At 44.8% G+C, this 21,228-nt stretch overlaps 1 protein-coding gene across 1 annotated transcript in view; it reads left to right on the top strand.

Annotated features, from left to right (window-relative positions):
* Window positions 1-1,894: 1,894 nt before the first annotated feature.
* The window catches only part of RYBP (RING1 and YY1 binding protein), a 41,590-nt gene continuing 22,256 nt past the window's right edge, over window positions 1,895-21,228 (top strand). Inside the window, exons 1-2 of the mRNA XM_054077016.1 lie at window positions 1,895-2,106; window positions 2,903-3,028. Coding sequence (XP_053932991.1) covers window positions 2,075-2,106; window positions 2,903-3,028 — 158 coding nt within the window. The 5' untranslated portion in view covers window positions 1,895-2,074. The remainder of the gene's footprint in view (window positions 2,107-2,902; window positions 3,029-21,228) is intronic.

The raw sequence follows: 21,228 nt of genomic DNA on the forward strand, positions 1-21,228 counted from the left end.
CCCACACAGATTCCCAAAGCAAACGTTACTGCTTTAATCTAAAAGAGCAAAAATGTTTGGAAAACAGCAGATGCAATGGGAAAATGACACTTCCTACATGTGATAATTGCATAGTCTTAACTCTGCCCTTGGAGTATGTCTACTTCTTGCTGTATTGTTTGGGAACTCGTGTGGCGTATAAAAGTCATTGGAAGGCTTTGCAGAAATTGCAGTTAAATCGGTTGGCAAAGGTGCCAGCAAGGGTTAAATTACCTGTGTGGGGCTGGGTAGAGCAAGTGGGTTACAAGCAGCTATTAAGTAGGGAGAAGTGACACTGTCAGCCTGATTTGACTGCCAAAATGGGCATCAGTGGAGGGGGAAAAAAAAAATCTCTGTGGCTCATGAGTTCAGATCAGTCAAGCTTTAAAGTGCAGGACACAGTTATGCTTTGCTCCTCTCATGGTAGAAGCGTATCCTGCCTTAAGCCACTCGCATCGCTTTGCTTTTTAAGCAGCAGTTTTCTTTATTTCTGTCTTATACTCGGCCATACATTAACGCTGTTCATATTGTCTTCACCCTGGCCCTGCAGCCCAGAGCAGCCCACAGACATCCCTTCTGTCTGCCCTGTTTCTTGCCTGGGGATGAAGTTTGCTCTACACTGGTGGGAGCTGTTAGCTTGGCTTAGTGAAGAAACGTCTGCCCCGCAAGACTTCCACTCGTGCGGGACGAGTGGTCGAACCAACTTTTGTCTTCATCTATCGCTCATCACACCTGCCCTTCCTGAGCTGTTTGTGCCCCTATTTCCTCCTGGAGATAGGCCCTGCATGAGAAGTGGCTGAGCAAAGATAGCAAGGGTTTGTCCTCACCACATCCCCATCCAGCCCGCCACGCCAGGGCTTCTGCAGGCTCGAAGGGACAGGAGGGAGCAGGGCCAAGCGCTGCTGCTTTTAGGAAATGCCACTTTTTGCCATCTCAAAAATTTTGCTGAACCAGAGCTTGGAGCCCTGCGGAACCAGAGCTCGGGAGCCCTGCGGAACCAGAGCTCGGGAGCCCTGCGGAACCAGAGCTCCGGAGCCCTGCGGAACCAGAGCTCCGGAGCCCTGCGGAACCAGAGCTCGGAGCCCTGCGGAACCAGAGCTCGGGAGCCCTGCGGAACCAGAGCTCGGGAGCCCTGCGGAACCAGAGCTCGGAGCCCTGCCGAACCAGAGCTCGGAGCCCTGCGGAACCAGAGCTCGGAGCCCTGCGGAACCAGAGCTCGGGAGCCCTGCGGAACCAGAGCTCGGGAGCCCTGCCGAACCAGAGCTCAGGAGCCCTGCGGAACCAGAGCTCGGAGCCCTGCGGAACCAGAGCTCGGAGCCCTGCGGAACCAGAGCTCCGGAGCCCTGCGGAACCAGAGCTCCGGAGCCCTGCGGAACCAGAGCTCGGAGCCCTGCGGAACCAGAGCTCGGGAGCCCTGCGGAACCAGAGCTCGGGAGCCCTGCGGAACCAGAGCTCGGAGCCCTGCGGAACCAGAGCTCGGAGCCCTGCCGAACCAGAGCTCAGGAGCGCTGCCGAACCAGAGCTCGGAGCCCTGCGGAACCAGAGCTCGGGAGCGCTGCCGAACCAGAGCTCGGGAGCCCTGCGGAACCAGAGCTTGTGCTTTTGGCGGATCACCGAGAGATTGATGGGAACGTTTCTCGAAGGCACTTTCAGCTCTGTAGGTGCCGGTAACCTGACCCGAGGCGGAATTCTTAAGGGCAGCAGCCGAGGCGCCCGGGAAGGCGCGGGCATCCGCCGGTCCCTCCGGCTCGGAGCCCCGCGGCGCTGGGGGGGGGGGGCGAGCACGGGGGGGCCGGTGGCTGCCGGGGCGGGGGGCGCCGCCCGCCCTCCTGTCGGCGGGGCCGCCCCCATTGGCTCCGCCCGCCGGAGCGGCGCGGGGAGGAGGAGGGAGAGGGAAGGAGGGCGGGCGCCGGGCTGCGCTGCGCTGCTGGTCTGGAGCGGAGCCTGGCAGCAGCGGCGGGTGCGGAGCCGCCGGAGCCTGCTGGACGGAGGCAGCCGCGTCCCCTCCCCTTCGCCTCTTTCTTTGTGCGCAGGGCAGGGGCGGCCGCCGCCATCCATGGTCATGGGCGACAAGAAGAGCCCGACCAGGTGAGCGGGGGTCCGGGGGGGGGCGGCGGCGGGGAGAGAGCGAGAGAGAGAGGCACCTAAGATGGAGGGAGCGCGGCGGGGCCGCCCCGGTGCGGAGGGGCCGCGGGGGCGGCGGCGCGGGGGCTCCAAGATGGAGGGAGCGCTGGGGGGGGGGGGGAGCGCGCGGCAGGTAACGCGGGGGCGGGGGGAGAGGCCGCTAAGATGGAGGGAGAGCGGAGCGGGGGGAGCGGGGCCGCCGTGCCAGGGCCGGGCTGGAGCCAGAGCGGCCATGGCGGCCCCGCACCTCCCGCTCCGCGCACTCGCTGCTCCCAGACAAAGGGAGGTTTAACAAGGTGGAGGAGGAGGGAAAGCGCCTCCCAGCCTGCAAACTCGCCCACCCTCTCCGAAGGGGAAGGGGGGCGACGGACGAGGCGGGCGCCACGGCTCGGCATGGCCCGGTTCAGTTCGGTTGGGTTCGGCTCGGCCCGGTTGCACTCGACTCAGCACGGCTGAGCCCGGCCCGGTTGGGCTCGCCTCGGCTCAGCCCGGCGCCGTTGGTCACGGTTCGGCTCGGCTCGGCTACGCTCGGCTCGGCCCGGCCCGGCTTGGCCGCCGTGGTCCCGGCGCGGTGGGTGCGTGCGGGCCGTTCCCGGGCGGCGGGGGCAGCGGCGGGGGGAGCCCCGCGCCGGGTTCGGGGCTCTGCAACATGGTTTCTCATGTGTGTGTTTTCTTTCTCTCCTCCTCCTCCTCCCGCCGCCTCTCTCCTCCTCCCCAAACACACGTACACACGATTCCCCTCTCCCTCCCCCTCCTCAAGGCCGAAAAGGCAAGCCAAACCTGCAGCCGACGAAGGCTTTTGGGATTGTAGCGTGTGCACCTTCAGGAACAGCGCCGAAGCCTTCAAATGCAGCATCTGCGATGTCAGGAAAGGCACCTCCACCAGGTACGTCTGCGGCTTTCTCGACGGCTTTCTCTCCGTGCTGGGCTGCGCCGACTTGTTGATTTTTTCCGCCGTTGCCTGGATATCGCCTGGTTGCACCCCCTTTCCCTGCGGTGCAGTCCCTTCTGTGCCTATTCAGAAGCCTTGTGGATTTTAAAAATTCTCTTTCAAGCGCTTAATTAGAGCTGGAAGACATGTTTTGTGGATGTGGCAGCGACCTGAATCTTTTTGTTGTTTGGTGCTTTTTTGTTGCTGATGTATGGAAGACCTCTTGGAGATGCGCGGGCAGCCAGAAACGTTCTGACTGTAGTTTGAGGTAGACGGTTTTCTGTGTTTTGGATGGAGATTTACCTGCTTTCAATAGGAGTAGGAATGTTGGAGGAGTATTTAGGGAACGAGAAGGGAAATGGCTGAAACTAAAGATGCCACGAGAACAACTCCCTTTTTGAGATGTTGATCTGGTGTCTCTTGTCATCTGAAAGGAGTCAGCTTTTTGCTCAGTATAGGAATGGTGTGGATTTCTGAAAGCTTTAGCTGTCAGGTCTCTGTGATCGTGTTGCGCTGAATGCTCTGGAAGTCTTTATGAGATGGTGAAGCTGATGTGCAGTAGTTAATTTAATCTCAGAACCCCTCCAAAAACCTCGTACTCTTTCAGTTAACGGGTTCAGGAAGTTTATCCTGGAAATACCAGTTGGCACTGAAACAGGCACATGGTGCTCTGATTTTTCTTTCTATTTCTGAGGTGTTCTACCACGTTGACTTCTTACTTTGTTCGTATTGTACCTTCCAAACGTGAGTTCCTGTTGTTCTGCTCTGCCAAGGAAGTAGTCTAAGATTTCTATTGTGAAAGGATCATTTTCCTCCTTTGAATGAAGCTGTATATTGAGATGCTTTCATCAGCAGGCTGTTTGCATGACTTGGCTGTCTTGACTTGATTGACAAAGGAGGTGAAGGCGTGTTCAGTTGGTTATTGCTCCTGCTGTGCTTTAAACAATGTGAAGTGCCTACATTTTTAATGGGGCGCATGCTTTTGGGCCATTGAAACTCTCTTGAGTTACAGCAGCAGAGTGTTGTAGTGCTTCACCCTGTGTTGTACAATGTACACTGGTTACAAGTAATCCTGTGCTTTTTACAAAATGTACGGAGGTGTTAAAACTGTTTTAGATAGCATAGTTAAAGTACTGAGTAAGGGCGAGCTTTAGGGTCCGTAGTGTTCTGTGTACACCTAGAGCTCATTCTTCACTCATTTTGTTCAATCTTGTTTTGCCATGCAACTGAACCTCCACAGCTTGCTTGATTGTCTGTGGGCTTCTGCTTCCTTGGCTTCCCCATTGGCTCAGGTGAAACACGTTGGTCTTGCAGTTGGCTTATATTTCACTGTGCTACTACAGTGCGTAGCCTTGTAGTCACCGCAAGTTCTCTCGGCGTCACGTCAAGCATGTGTATGGGTGTTTGTAGGAGGAGAGCCTTAATGAGATGTAGGAGCCCATATGGGTTGTATCTTTTACCAGACTCAAGCATTTTGCTTGGCTACCGTGCTGATGTTCATTTTGAGAGCAGCAGCTTTCTCTCACATGCCCTTACTTCTTTTTTTTTTTAATGGTAATTTTCAAACTGTTTGAGGTGGTAGGATGTTTTGTCTTGTAAAGGGCCCTTGAGAGAGATACCAGATGATGATTTCGGGTTAAGAAGTGCAGCCTTTCTTGCAGATGTGATCATTGGGTCTAGAACATTGTACTTTTGTTTAGCTCTTAATGGACCCTTATGAATGGCTTCTAATTTTAATTCATTTAATTCATCAGCATTCTATTCATTTTTTCTGCTTTTTAAATTGCTTTTGTTTGTAGAATTTGAGAAAGTATTTAAAATATTCAATGGACCATTATGTCATCTTGCATATTTATGTGACTTATGAATAAGTATAACTGAAAGCAGGAGTGATTCAACGTTGTGAGTGAGCGTTGTATGTTGGGAAGACCTGGGAGGTCGGAGGTCTTTGTTATGGTATTGCTTTGAGTGTTACAGTATGTGACGTACAAGTCAATGCTGGGGAAATTCTTCAGAATTTTTAAAATAAATGACTGATGTAAAGATACTTACGAGGTATGATTGATAATTTATTACTTGAAATATGAGATGTCTGATGAGCTTGACTTTTAAGTTGCAATTTGACAAGTTGATGACACTTTTCCACATTTAAAACTGCCTTGCTTCATTAAGGCTTACTGCAGTAACACTTATTGGAAATTTATCAAACTCATTTTTTAAGAAACTGAACAGTAGTGAAAGACATCGCAGATGTGGTGAGGTGACTAGTTTTCCTCAAATTATTCTGTGCAATTACAGCATGCTCAGTTTTTCTATTGAGATCGAGTGTGACCTACTTTCCCCCTCCACTGTGAAGCCAGTTATTTGCTGTAGAACTTACTTTGGCTGGTAAATATTCTCTGATTTGAGAATTAGTTAGGATGTTGGCGGCTTCTTGCTGTGTGTATATTTTCTCAGACTTGGTTGTTTGGTGGGTGGGAGGGATGGCTGGCAGCAGTTGGAAGTTTTACTTTCTCAGATCCAGATATCTTCTTTCTCTAGGATTTCATAAAAGGAGCTTCAAACAAAGTGAGTTTTAGAGTTGATGTCCAAAGTCAAAGTTGCTGCAGACGCAAAACAGTTAAATTGCACCTGAATACTTCTGCAAGGAGCTGTTTATAAGTATTTCAGTTGTACTGTTAAATGAAAATGAGGTCAAATCCATCTCAAGCAAATTGGAAGTTGGCATGCAAAGATTGCATTAAACCTGTAGTACTTACTCCAATACTGGATTTGTTACGCTGTGTCACTAACTCCCTTTCCTCAACTTTATGCTTACTATTTTATGGTGAACTTTATTATGCTCTATTTAGGCAAGTAAGTTGAATTTTTCTACGGTTTTCCTTCTGTGAGGATCATAGTAAAGACAAACTATGTTCAACACAACATTCACTTGGGCGAGAGGAAGGTTTAACCAGCTGCCTTGTGAGAAAGCAATAGTAATGTGTTCGCTGAGGTGTATGATACTTTTTCTTTCTCGGGGGTTTTGTATTCATGGAGCAGCACAGGGGTTTTGCTCTGATATATCCCACCAGCTCCTGCACACAAGAGAAGGCTTGAATTAAAACTTTTGCCAGGAAGTTTGCTTCATGAACATGCATTCCCCTCCAGTATACATTACTTCTTCAAACACGGAAGGAAAGTTTACTTTGGATTTCCTAGGAATGTGAGGACAGAATTTAGCCTTGTATTTCCCATCATGGGGAGCTGTGTGTTCCTGTTTGAGGGTAGGTGATGGATCCTTGCTTCCATTTGTTTTTTTTTAGTAGTATTCTTAGCTCTGTTCCCCTTTGGTTCTCTGATCGTTTCCGCATATTGTGTTCCTGAACACCTTTTTCTGTGGCCTTCTCTATCCTCCCAGGCACGGCTGCTTATACTGTTTCCATATGAGATTGCTTTCAAACATCATTGTGAAGGAGAATATTCTCTTCATCTGATTTCACAGAGGAAGTTATTATTTTCTGAATCTTTCCTTTTGAATAAACAGGCAACCAGTGCGAGGCAGTGGAGCCTCTCTGATGCTAATTTTTCTCTAACTTTAGGATAGATGCTTTCCATGCCCAAACGTCACGCCTTCTGCAATGAATGTGTCTTGATTACAGAGAAATGCACTAAAAAAGCCAATGGAAGGTGCAAGAGGAACTTCTGGATATCTGACAGGCAAATTGAAGAAAGCAATGGGACTTTTTAGTACAAAATTTGTAGTGTGTATGTCCTCTACAAAGCATGCACTTTGCAAGCATTTCTCTTGTATTTGTGACTAACTCTTGTCCACCCAAAGTGTGTGTCTGGAGATTGCATCAAGTGATTTGAACGTACCTTTTGTTATGGAGGGTTCAAGGTGTGTACACCAGTCATAGTTATCTCTTCCTCCATCCTTATGAGGGCAAGTTGAGCTGAAACTATTCACCATAATTTTCAAATACGTTTTCTCTTGTGTGAAATAGGTGTCTTAGATATATGCTGACTTTTATTCCACGTAAGTTCCACAGAAAATTCCTTTCCTTGTTGGCTGGACTAAGCTAGCACTTTGGAGGACATAAGCTACTGTCCAGGTCACCATTGAAACGTATTCTCTTGTGCTGCATACAAGCTGCACTGACCAGAATAGACACCTGATAGTCCTGCTATTCCTGGAATGAGGAATCAGGCTCATGATCCTGACCTTCATACAACTAATACGTGCTCTACTTATTTGCCATCTAGTTGCAGGACTGTACTTCTAAAAACACTCACATTGGTGTGTAGCTGTGGTGTAGGTTAGAAGCAAAGTGGTTTCATTCAGTTCTTTCAAGTTAAATAGATTTCACATGTTTTAATGTGGGTTTTAATTAGCATCATAGCTGGCCTTTAAGTGGATTATTTTCTACAAAATGCATATTTTATAAAAAAATATAAAAATGGAGTATTGAACTCATCTGCAAAAAGATGTTATGGGAGGGACCCTTGCCTTTTCTCTGCAATATTTGTTTTACTAATTGACCATTTAGATCTATGGTTAAATCATCCCTATTTTTTTAAGTTAAATAGCCGTTGGATCAGGTGGAGTGAAACATGGTCTGTACCAGCCTGGAGTCCATGGAGCCATCTGGATCCAGAGGATGTGTCCCTTCCAGGATTGCTTTTTTGGTAATGGATGGGAACAGCGTAATTCTGCCTAGGTAGCTCTGAGTGCTTGAATGAATGACACCTCTTTGCAAAATGTTTTCCTGCATGTAAGGAGTTCTTGAAACCTCTATTGCCTCATAGCTTGTTTATGAGCACTGTCTGTAAGTAAGTAGCTGTGATTTTCTGAGTCTGTAGACGAGGATTACTTCTGCTAGGTCTGGCAAACCCACCAGAGTACGGGAGCTACAGTCAGGAGAAGCACTTTGCAAACCTAGTGTTTTACAAGCAGACAATGCTGATATTTTGCAGCAAGCCCCAAATTCTGGGGCTGTGGTTTGATGATATGCTAAGTTTGAGTTCACGATTCCTATTGCTGGACCCCAGGTGCCTCAGCCACCTGACTTGATCTGTTATAAACTACTGGTACAGATTCATGCTACTCCTATTTTTTTTTAGCTGGCATGGAATTAGTCTGTGAGACTTCACCTGAGCAGATGAAGCTGTTCAGCTTCAGATCCATTCCTATCCATCACCCTGGTGCAAGCATAAAGCTGGCATAATATATCTGTGTCTTGTACTTTGGCTGTTTGAAAGAAGTTAGAATTATGTCCTGATTTGTTCTTTGCTGGTATTTGGTTCTGGTGGTCGTGATCTCATTACCATCACCCCAGGATTTATCTTGGGGCTCTGCTCCTCTGGGAAATCATTCTCAGCAGGGAGGATCCCTAGGATTGATGTACAGCACCTTGGCAATACCCCTGCGCTATGGTTGCTGAATTTGGGTGCGTGCGGTGCTGTAGGTGACAAACATCATAGGTACTGTGATGGCTGTTGTGACTAGCTTTACTTCTGCTTGGATGGGGTCCTGTTAAGGAATAATAGCTATGTCTGTTGTGGTGCTTTTCTATTAAGGAAAAAGAAGTCTTTATGTAGTAAAATCTTCAGCATCCATGGGGGGGGGTATGTGTTATAGTGTTTGTGTGGATTATCCATTTGGGTTGAATAATAGTGGATGGCGAGGTTTAAAGATCTATCTCTGACTTCTGTTGGAGATAAAGATTTAATTGATAAACTACAGCACTGAGCATGTTAATCTATCACTGATAATAAGCAGCATGGATATTACCCATTTTTTACTTCCACTGCTTTTCTGGGAGTTGGATATCTAAATCAAATAGCGTGTGTGTGTGGAGGAGGAGAGGGTATGTAGCATTTATTGCTGTAAAGAGACATTGCGTCCACTGGGATACTGGCCCTCGCTCTTGGCAGGTCTTCAGGGGGGAACTGGTAGGCAGAGGAACGCCGAGCAACTTTCTCTGCATGCCTTTCTTAATTGCCCCGATTGTTTCATGTTCCCGACAGCTGGCTGTGGAGGGGCTGCTGCATTGCAGGGTTGGCCTGTGTAGTTGCACACTGATGTGGGTTCACCTAGTAAGTGAAACCTTGTATGTGAACTGGAAATAGAAAAGTGTTTGTGCAGTGCTGACTAGAGCAATAGCTGAGAGGAAGGAGGTGGAAGGTGCAAGGCACAGTTCTCTGGAGCCCCTCGGTTCCTGCGAGATCTTGACTGCCTGTCCCGTACTGCCGGTTAAGTGTTCCCCATCAGCTCGTAGTCTGTAGGGCTCCGTTTTGGCTGAACTATTAGTCCCTGAAAGCAATATGTGGGACGCAAGGCAATGAGGGGTGAAGGCTTGCAGGTAATGTACTATGAGCAGGATGGATTATTTTAGCTGACCACATCCAGCTTTTGTGCTGTAGTCTGGATACCCTTTCCGTAACTCCAGGCTAATGGTGAATCGGGTGTCACTTGTACTCTGACTGCTGCAAGACCTGCTTTGAATTCACAAGGCTCACAGTTCCTTGCTGTAGTGATGCTCCTTTTCTTCCTGCTCTGTTGGGCTTTGAACAAGCAGACAGGTCCTTCCAGGGTCCCTCAATGAGAAGCAGAGAAGTTCACGGCACTCCAGGGGAGTCCTGCCGCTGTGCAGGAAAGTGGCAGCAGGGAGAGAGATACAGTTGCAACCTGTTCCTGTGTTAGGGAAGGATGTACTGTGCTTGTCCTTTATGTGCATCTCTCCTTGTCTGCGTAATTCTTAGAAGGAAACCCACTGACCTATTTTGTGGGATTTCGGGTTGTTTGGTAGGTTAGTGAGTTTGTGTCCCGCAATGTAGGTCACTTGCGAGGTGTGCTGGAGTTCCGTAATGCGTAGCTCTGGCCTGGAATAAGATTCATACAAACTCTGTCTGTGGCTGTCTTGCAGCTTTACTTTACATCCCTCTTTGCGCTGGCCTCTGTATTCACAAAGTAAAAGGCAAAATTGAGGTATTTCCAGAGGGGAGGGGTCTTACAGGACAGTTTGTGAGGATTTATTTAAAGTGTTGGTGTATCGGACAGGTAAGGGCAATTTATCGTTATTGCCACTTAGGTTTATTAAGGACACGGCAAAAAAAAGTAGATAGAAAGTACTGCTTAACGCATATGTGCTACCCTGAGCAGATGTCCAGGATTACACGGTATGACAGAAATAGCGTGGAAATGCCTCCATTACATTTATGTAAGTTCCTTTTACAGCTGACACACGCTAAATACGTTGATTTGTCTTTGTGCAGACAGATTTTCTTTACATCAACCAGAACTCCTTTTACACTTTTTTGGTACATCTGGAGGTATGACCAAATCCTTAACATTGCTCTTCCCATAAACTGGTAATTCATTAGGAGCGTGTTCTTCGTTGCAGAATGCCGGTTGGTACATCAACAAATTCACTGACTGCTAAACACGGGAAAGATGGTAATTCTGACTGGCTCAAATATAAATGAGAGGAAAAAGCATCACTACTCTGTTCTGGCCTTTTGGCCTTCCTAGATAAAACAAAACGAGCTGCCTAAAACTGGCGTTGTTTTGATTGTATTTTATTGTTGAAGCGCTGCGTATGTTTCTGAAAGTTAGAAGTACGCTTTCCACCAACCTTCTGTTAGGTAATATTGGAAATACATGAGAAAAAGGGGTTGTAGAGATCTAAAGTATGGATTGTGAAACCTGGAGACCTGATGTCGAACTGTATGTGGTCTTAAATGAGATGCTGGCCTGGGATTGTGGAGTTAATTCCTGGTTCTACCAGGATCAAAATCTAAAGATTTGTAATTATGTGCTTTACTGGAGAAGAAGTCTTGTAATAAATTGATTTTAACCTTCTTGACCATAAACATTTTGAAGCGTACCTGTTGTGGCAAATTGCTGAGAGCTGAAATGTTCCATATTTAAACAAGCACAGTCTGTGCTTTGTGTCAGTTGCTATATGAAGGTGCAAACTCCCAAGAAACTAGTATTTGCAACTTGCATAGGAGTATGTTCAGGCATTCTAGAAACTTTAATTTGAGAATGTTATCGGCTTGGTTAAGTAAAGACTTAAATGAAATGGAAGCAAAACAAGTTGGGTTTGGATTCTGTTATGGGGTAAACAAGGAATAAATATTTAGATGTGTTTTCTCAAATGGATTGTTCTCCAGGATTTCAGAGTTACTATACAGGGCTTGTAACAAGCAGAGGTGCTAAGTGAGACAAAATATCTTGCCTGAGATAAAACTACTGTCTTCAGATTTATATTGTTGAGTAGACAGATGTGAGACTCATCATAATCTGAAATATTTTTCCTGAACGAAATTATTTTTGTGCCTGTGGAATTATGTCTGGGTAATTCACATGCAGCTTAGCGTGGTTTAAATGGGGAGGTGGATGGAGGATGTAGAAGTACTAGTGTTTGGTGGCTTCAGCAGTGATGCAAAGCTGACCAGAACACTGTCTGGGTGTTGAGCATGGCTTACCCGCTGTGTTCTGGTCCTCAAAGTGCAGTGTTTTTTTACATGATAGGGGTAGTTCTTAATTGAATAGGATCACTCCCTTTTAATTTTTATTAACTGTGTACTAAATAAATACATGGATGGATTTGTATTTTCTTTCACTTCTGCTAGTGTGATTTGAGCCCATGAGACTGTAATTCACCCTTTAGCAAATCAGCTAGCTAAATATGAGTTACCATTCTTTAATCTGTATAATTGTATTCACGGTCCATGTTTTAATTTGATCAAGAAATTTATCTCTGTGTGTTTAATTACTTTAGTTTTTAGTTTTGTTTTGTTTTGTTTTTTTAAATATGCAGTTTAACGGAAGAACATAGATCTTATTTCTCCTTGTTGGATAAAGTATGCATGTATGTACAGGTTGTTGGAAATGTGTATTTTTGCTGAAGCATTTGGCTTTAATTATATATCTTGGAGCTCTTATTCTGAAAGTGCTTTCACTGTTTTTTTCCCAAGTGGTATTGAGCACTTTTCTCTTCCCGAGATGAGATTACAATGAGAGGCAATACATTGATGGAGGATGGCCCTGTGATGGAGTCAATCAGCCAGGCAGTCATTTGTCTCCTGGGGATACAGGGTAGAGCACATCATTAGCAGCAGAAGGGAGGCTTTTCTCTGTGATGCTAATAGGGTGAGGGATCTCTGGTTGGTGCCTGTTTGCTGCTGTTGCTCCATTATTACAGGTGTCTAATGGAGAAACAAACCTTTTTCATTTGTTATCCGTAACAGTCATGGGTGTGGATCAAATTAACAAAAATATTTAATAAGCTCTAGGAAATGTTTCCAATTCAGCACAGTATTAGTAATTCGTAATCCTGTATCACATGAGCCTACCTGTCATAAAAAGGGTGAATTATTTTGCGGAATTCTGTGTTTTATAGGTTTTGCACACCAGTAGCTTGACTTCTGCAGGAAAGACTGGCAGCTGCCTGACACCAGTGTGGGATTCAGAGGACGATGTGTCTTAATCAGAGGGGAAGTGTTGAAAGTGAAGCCAGTGGGTTGCAGAAGTTACTCTAATAGTGGCTGACAGCACTGGGTTTCTGTCAAAGTGAAAGATGAAGCAGGCGGTAGTGACGGCGGGTGGCTTGTCTAAGGGACAACTGATGGTGTGCTGTTGTGTAGCAGCTGAAGGGTAGCTCGATGTGCTCCCAGTGGCAGGCATCCTCTGGCATTGCCCAGAGAGGACAAGTTAACCTGCAAGTGGCTGCTCGTCCATGGCTGCTTTGCTCCTTTTGGGGCTCTTGCCTTTTGGCAGAGGTGATGCAGTGACAGTCCCATTGGGAACAAATGTGGGCTTTCGCTGAGGTGGACAGAAGCACTCCTGGTAGGGGATACAGGGCTGCCAACCTTGCATAAGCAGTGTCTTGCTGTCCAGAGATGGTGAATTCCTGTGTGATGCACAATGGAAGTGTAATTGTTGGCAGAAAAGTATTCCTCTGGCTGGCAGGTGTTTCTGTGCACTTGCCAGCGCTGTGAGTGGGGAAGTGGCAGCCAAGGCACTGCTTATTCCAGGGACTCCCCTCCTTTAACTTGCTGTGACTGTGGACAGTTAGGTTTATCTGTCTGTACAGCAAACGTAGTAAGTCCCTACCACACGCAGCTTTAGAGGAGGTTAATTTTTGGAAAACAGTTTGAAATCCTGAAATGTCTTCTCAAAAACTGCGTATCGAGTCAGACTTATATGTTTATATTCCTTTCTCTGAACTGTATAGATAACGTTTAAGAATAAGGGCAAGAAAGCAAACAATCATACACAACTACTGGAATGGTGTGGTGGGTAAACTTCCTACACTTCGTTTCCCTGTCATGTACAACGATGTCTTTGCTCCTAAAGCATCTGAGGAACGGCACGGCTGTGTGTTGTGTTGGGTAATAAAGGCATGAGATTGTTAGACTTGCTCAATCTTACACGTGCGTTAACAGGGTAAGGAACGTGCCTAATCAGGGGTGTGGGAATATAGTATCAATTAAGAGTCATTAATTAGAAGTACTTATTTACCGGATATGACTCAAGTTAGTTGTAAGTTGCTTAAATTCTGAGGTCAAAAGGATCTAATGCATCTGATACAAGTGTTACTGGGACTGTGGGGCCGTCCACAGGGACGGATGGGCTGTAATGCCAGAACTCAATCTGTGAAATTTTGAGGTTCATTAAATCACTTACTGACGGTGACAGTTTCGCAGTACCTCTGCAAGCTGAGGCCACACATTTGCATTCAGAAGCTTTAGACCTGTGAAGGGTTTGTTAAAGCTCCTGGGTAGTGTCTGCTGGGAGGGTACAAGTGTGTGATGGGGATTAACACTGATGTGCTGAGAGTCATTATTACTCAGCCAGCATTCAAACCAGTGATAGTGAAACTTTATAATAAACAAAAGCTTCCCTGTCTGTATGAAAAGGATGACATGTTTTTCCTGCTACATATTAACCAGTTCATACAAAAATCAACAACAAACGAGGCAGTAGAGCATTCTGTCCATATGCTGCATACCTGTTCTGCAAACACATGGGAGACTACACCTTCATTTTCAGCGTATGCCTTAATAAAGATTTGAAATGTTGAGGAAGCTCTTGCTGCTTGTGCCTGAGAGAGGCATGGGTTCTGCCAATGGCCAGGCGTGTTATGGGAAAAGGTGCGTGATAAGGTAGCTGTTACAGTTCTGGACCAGTTCTCAGAGTTTTTCCTAATGTGCAGGGTGTGTGAGTGATAACACCTAGCAGTAGTTTGGTTTTGTTTCCATCTCTTCAGTTTTTCACATCTTGCCTTTTGTGTTGTAAGCCAGACCAACTTTCACACTGGCGCTCTAAATTCAAAGCCTTGAAATTATACAGCTGTGTACTACACTTCCTTGTTTTTAAAAGCCTGTCACAAGCATGAGTGGTGTTTTGGTTTTGCAAGAAGGCACACAGTGTAAGGAACAGGTTGACTTACTCACAGGTGTGGACACTGTGCTAAGAAATCAGTTTTAATAACTGTTGGTCACTTCATTTCTCAGTGTGCTAGCATTTGCAAATCTCCTTTGGTTTGACAGGTAGTTGATGCTTGTAGGGAATGTGACCTTTTGCTCTTATCGTTGATTTTCCTGAATTGTATCCAGAGGCTGCAGAAAGCGGTGCAGCACTAGGTTGGCAGCTGCAAGGGCTGGATCAGGCTTCGAGAGCAGTGCATTGAGAATAAAGGGAATAAGTTGACATGACACATAACGCAGTTATCTTTTGTCATCTTGCTTTGTTCCAAGACTACTCTTTTTCCAGGGAGATGTTTATACTAGATAAAAAAGAATTGAGAAGTGATTGGTATTGTGTGAAAACCTAAACGAGATCCAAGGGGAAGAGTGTCCGGTTAAGCGGTGTACTCCTCAGATCACTCATTACTCTCTGTTGTCCTGAGAAGCCTCTAAAGTCTGAACAGGACTGAGACTGATAAAACTTCAAATATGTGGGGTTTTTTTGTTTTGTTTTGTTTTGTTTTTTTATTAAGTAAAAGTCATAGGTAGTGGCCAGACAGCTTCTTGTATTTAAGCAGAAAGAAACAAAATACGCAAGAGGTCCAATATATTCATCAGATTTTGCAGAGCCGTGGTTCTCAATGGGCCTCATCTGTTGAAAGTTTATTCTTTCTACTGCCAACTGTATAAAATTAGTGATTTTGATGTTAGTGTACAAATATGTTAGTCCTTGCGTATATGTGTACTCCTTTGGGTCAAAAAGATGACATTCCTTCCCCATGAAGTTGTATCAATGCCTTTGCTCATCTGGCTGGCAGGTCATTAGTAGGTAAGATAGGTCCTTTATCAGTGGCATGCTGCTCTTTTGCTCTGCTCTACTTCAGACTGTTATCCTTAGCAGAAGTAAGGCTCCTCCTGGAAGAATTTCTGGCTCCAGGCAGAGAAGTTTTCTTACTAGTTTTGAACTACTGGGGCTATTGTGTTTTTTGAAATCCTATTCATTGCTTCACAAACTTCTACAAGTATCTTGAATCATGCATAGCCTGGAGAATGTCCTAAGGGTAGGGAGACAAAATAATTGTTTAATTGGCATGCTGTGCAGCATACGGAAAGGACTGATTTTATTTAGTTTAACGATTCTCTGAGTCCTAAGCTGTTTATCTTAGTAAAATTTAATGTGGTATTAAGCGAGACATGCAAATATGTTTTGACTTAAGCTTTTAGTTGGTGAATAAAAGTGTTGCAGAACTCACCTTTCAAACCTTCGGTAATTACACTAACTGAAGTCTTATAAGGAAGAGTCTTACAAGGAAGAGACTTGGAATGAAAAAACTATGTGAGCTAGCTATTTTTATATTTCATTAGATTGATGAAAAAACGTCTTCAGTGGTTGTTAGCAGAAAAAGCAAGAATCTGATTAATATATCAGCATTGCTTTAATTAAAAATACATTGATATTCTCTTAAAAATTCACTTTTGACATCCAGCTCTTTGACTTAAAATGATTGTAAAACCTAGCTTTTTATACTCCAGGAAAATATAGGAAAATATGCTCTTGTGCTCAAAATATGCAGCAAGAGCAATCCCATGGAAATCAATTAGAATAATAGAGTACAGCCATTGCAAAATATCATTATGATAGTTAAGTAATTATCCCACCGCATGACTTAGTGAGAGAATAAATAATGCATGTAGAATTGTGTTGGAGTTTGCAAGGAAGGTTCGTGCTGGCAGAGAGGATGGGAAGGGCAAAGTCCGAGCATGTGTTCGAAGAGGGGTCTGCTGGGTCTGGGAGCTGGTGATTGAAACCTTTCAGTGCCTGTGATAACGAAGATGCAAAAGAGACCAAATGTTCTGTTTTTCTTAGAATTTCAGGATAGCCTTTGGGAAGAAATGTTCCTTTGATGTGTTAGCACAGCTCCGCCAGCTGCTTCTCTGAGCTGCCTGGCTGGTCCTGGGTAGGAGGATGTGGGGTTTCAAGGTGTGAGCATGGCCATCCTGGAGGGAGTTACCTTTTGAAGCGGTGGAGTGGGCACCTTACTGGGGTCCAGCTGTGCTGCCAGAAGAGTGGAAAACGCCCGAGATGGCATCGCATCAGGGTGCTGATCGCAGCAGCTCACTCCCTCGCCTGGCACACCACTCTTCTGCATTTCACCCCCATTTAGTGTTTTACTACTCTTTAGGTCTGGGCTGCTCCTTGTGTGCTGTACATTGAGGGGAAAGCTACTGAGCATGCTGGCACAAGGCTTAGAGTCAACAGTCTGTCCCAGACCTTGACTGAGCTGTGAGTCTGGTGAGCAGAAATATTGGCTGTTTTTTTTCGACAGACAGATGAGAGTTTGGATTTTTCTTCCTTTCACCTGAGACTGAATACTCTGGATCTGTCAGTTGCTGTCAAGAAGATTGTACTTTGGATCAGTGAGCTACTGGAAGCAGTTTGAATCATTGCAGTGAAAAGCGCAGGGAACAATGGTGTAATTAATAGTTACATAATGTCACCAGAAGCTCAGGAAACTAGAATGTAGCTTGGAAAGAAGTACAGCCCCACCAGTTAAAAGATGATGTGTTTCATCCCAGTACCCTTATGGTCAGGGCAGGTTTGTTGCTCTTGTGTTGGTTCTATCGTGAGACATGGAAGCACCTTTTTCCTTCCTCTCCTTTTTCTCTGTCTCTAGCATCAGGACAGAGTCAGACCGAGAGCTCTGCTCACCTTAGACATGTTTGAGCTATTCTTTGTTTCTGTGGTTGCAGGAATCTTTGATTACTGTCTAATTATGGATGTTGCATGAAGTAACTCCTAGGTCATGAAATGCTTTTTCATTGATGTGTTTTTGAACTGAAGTTTCAGGAAAATTGTTCAATAGCTTTCTTGTTACATGCTACTAGTAAAACTCTGTCAACCTTTTACTACCCATTTTTTCAGGGAAGCTGAAATAGTTATTGACACTTCCACAGGATTTTCTGTTTTGTGACAAGCTCAAACCTATCTGGAAAAGCTGGGTATTTCAGCAAGGCAGCAGATGGGACTGTGCACCTGAGACCTCCCTTCTTGTTGGTATCGAACTGGAGGTGTAATGCTTTCAAGTTGCTTGCTTTAACTTCTGTGAATATCTTAGACACATGGAAATGGTGATCAAAATTCTGGAATATTGCTGTAATTATGGACAAGTTTGATAAAAGATTAATGTTATTATAATTCCCTTGGCTGACTAGACGCTTCAGTTTTCTTAAACCCTTACACCCTACTCCAGCGTTTAAAAATACTTCTTTCTCTTAGTTGAAAATGGGAGAATTATGCTGGTACATAATTAAAAAAGTACCTTACCAAATGTTTTGGTTGATGAATATTTAGAAAGTAATTCTCACATCTAAAAAGAGCAACTTTATATTAAAATGTAATACTGCTGCTAAGCAAATGTAAGACTGCCTGTCCAGTTTATCTACATTGCTTCCCCCACTATCAGTTTGTTCACTATTCACTACCGTTGACCTTGGATAATTAAGAAAGAAGGTCTGTTGTTCTGAGGAGATAAATGCAGCTCATGTTTGGAACGTGGCTGATTAGCTCAGTTGTGAAAGTGTAGTTTTATGACTATAGTTTCTGGCGGGATGGATGCTGCCTTTGCAAAACTTGGTGTCTCTCTCTTCTGCTCCCTGAGACCCAGTTGAAGTTACTGGCGAAAATCTCCCAGGATTCCAAGATCTGAAACTTGCAATAGGCTTTTGCAATTCCAATGAAAATGGATTTCATTTAGTAGGGGCTTCATTTACTTACTGAATTGCTTTTTCACCTTCAGCCTGTTTCCAGTGCCAATATAGGACTGTAGTACACCCAGTGGGGTTTGAGATTCCAAACTGTTGTGGTGACTGGAGCAGGAGTGGGTGCACATGGATTTAACTCTTCCAGAACAGGGTTGGTGTCAGTGTTGACTGTTGAGAGCTGCAGCGCTTCAGGGCTGGAGGCTGAACCTTGATTGGAGAAACACCAGTGGGGAGGAAAGCCCAAATCATAAAAGCAACCAGAAACTAAAGTAAAGCAGATTTTTTTTCAGACTTGTGAAAGCTGTTTGTCAAAACAAGAGGATAGGAGACTGGTGGACACTGGAGTCTGTTTTGCCAAATCCATTGCTCTTCTGTTCTTCTCTGTGCTTGCCAGTTAGACTACCTTTTTTTACTTCTGTGTTTGCTCTCCATGAGTTACTTGGACCATTTGTGACTTAGAGGGCTGTTTGTTTTTTAAATGTCTGCGTAATGATAATTGAGTTGCATAGTGTTTTGGTGGGCTTTTTTCTTAGAGTAGGTTTTCTGCTTGAGATACTCTGCTACAGGGAAGCTGGAGAAGGGCTCTTTATCAAGGACTGCAGTGATAAGACAGGGCGGGATGGTTTTAAGCTGAAAGAGGGGAGATTTAGACTGGATATTAGGAAGAATTTTTTTACTGTGAAAGTACTGAGGCACTAGCATAGGTTGCCCAGACAAGTTGTGGCTGCCCCATTCTTGGAGGTGTTCAGGGCCAGGTTGGATGGGCTTTGAGCAACCTGGTCCAGTGGGAGATGTCCCTGCCTGAGGCGGGGGGTGGGGGTGGGGGGGTGGGGGGGCGGTTTGGAACTGGGTGGTCTTTTAAGGTCCCTTCCAACCCAAACCTTTCTGTGATTCTGTGTTTGCACTGGCAAAGTACTCTGGGCTGAAGATAGCTAATAATGTTGCCTTTTGGGTTTTTTTGGGGCTTGGCTTTTTTCACTGATGTGATGAAACTGTCTTAAGACTAGAAGCTGTCTAAACCAAAACGTAGCAGCATCCATGCTGGTTTGTGTGGTTTGGTTTGGTTTGTTCTTGTTTTTTTTTTGAGCTGATGTCAACCCCTCTACTGTCTTTAGAGATAGCACTATAGTTGTAAATTGTGTATTTTACCAGGTTCTTTTGTTAATACACGGTGAGACACCATTCTGGATGGGATCTTTGGGCGCTAATACGATGTCAATAATTATAAGGAAGGTTTGGGATGGCGTGTGGTTTTTAAAGAGTCTTTGCTTTTGAAGCCAGATATGTAGCTGTGAAAATCTTAGGGGCTTTGTAATCTTCCCCCCTACAAGGGTATTATTTATTTGGGAAATTGCATAATGCTAGTTATGTAAGCAGTCTCTTCAGCCACTGTGTAAAGTGTATTATAGAAGCAAGTGTAATTTTTTTTTTTTTTAAATCAGGCAGCAAGTGGCACAAAATAAATGCCACAACAGAGCTGTTTTAATGAGGATGGTATTCATTTTATAACAGAGGTGAGGTAGAACAGAACGCAGCTCCAACAAATGTTCACACCTGTCTCCACAAAGAAATTCAATTCCCACCATGCATCAGATTCTCAGAAATGGTGATTGAATGGGCAGACTGTGTTGCTGATAAAATCAATGTAGGTCTATTAAACTGAAATACATTTTTCCTGGGATGTTTCTAGTAAACAACATGTTATGTGTAACTTATCCATAACTTGCTTTACAACATCTCATTTAAGGATTTACTGCTCACATTAAGTTCTAGGTCCTTTTTAACATGCCTGTACATGTCCTATAATAACTCATTTTGTAGACATCCCTCCTTTTCCTCTGCATGCTGGTTAGTGATCTTGTTTTTTAGGTTCTCTGAGCATCTCATTTTAAAGAAGCAGGAGCTGATTCCATGGAGTATTGCTGGGGTTGTTGGAGGACGCTGGAGCCTTCATCCTGTTCCATCCTCTGTGTGTGCAGACAGGACTGGAGAGGCTCCAACTCCACTGTGTTAAAATACAGCGTGGCCGCTTCCCAGCGTTGGGGAACTTTTTCTTTAGGGAATGAGTTTTACATTCAGGTTTTAGCTGTGTGCCTTGAATATGTCTGTCTAGCTTAGAAAGGATTGTTTTGTGTACTATGAGAAGAAGAGTTATTCACTTGTGCAAAAGAGAGTCAAAATGAAACTGTTAATTGTCACAGCCAGTGACTTTTTTTCTGTGTGTTGCTGCCAACTGAGAGCGTTTTAAACTTGCGTCTGAGGTATGAGGAGACCTGTACCTCTTATCTTCACCTCCCTGAGTAAGCAAAGCAGTCATTCATTTATTCTCTATAATTAGTGTACTTCAGTGGGTAGGCAGGTGTTAGTTGTTTATTCATGGGCTCTTTCACTGCCTCTTGCTTTTCCAGGAGTGTTTACATACCAGACTTCTGCGCTTGCCTCTGTCCAGAGGCATTGGGGATGAGATCTGTATAATGGGTAGGCTGCTCCTGAGAGTTGTGGAAAGGAGTTAAGTTCAGATGAGTATGAAAATCAATCCAGTTGATGGTAAAATATATAATCCAAGCTGGAAGAATTTGAGAGATGCTGTGATTGCAGTAATGTGTGAATTATTTAGAATAACTTGTCCAGTTAACTGTGTGGTGTTGATTTAAACGAAGTTATATCTTCCCATAGCAATTGTTGAACTTAAAACAGCAGACCAGCACAGCTCTAGTACTACTGTTGCTGGTGCTCTCTGTAAAACACAGATACAGGTATTGCAGCATTTACAAGGTTTACTCATCACTGAGCACTTGTAACCCAGGCAGGTTGTTTGTGCGTGTGTGGAGGGTGTGTGCATATAGGATTAAAATAGTTCAACTGGATGGAGGACTTTGCTTCACTGGTCTGTAAAATTCTGAAAAAAACCTTAGGCTCTGTGTTAGGTGGCTGAT

Source organism: Cuculus canorus, chromosome 11 (assembly GCF_017976375.1).
Source record: "Cuculus canorus isolate bCucCan1 chromosome 11, bCucCan1.pri, whole genome shotgun sequence".
In the NCBI taxonomy this organism is placed as follows: domain Eukaryota; kingdom Metazoa; phylum Chordata; class Aves; order Cuculiformes; family Cuculidae; genus Cuculus; species Cuculus canorus.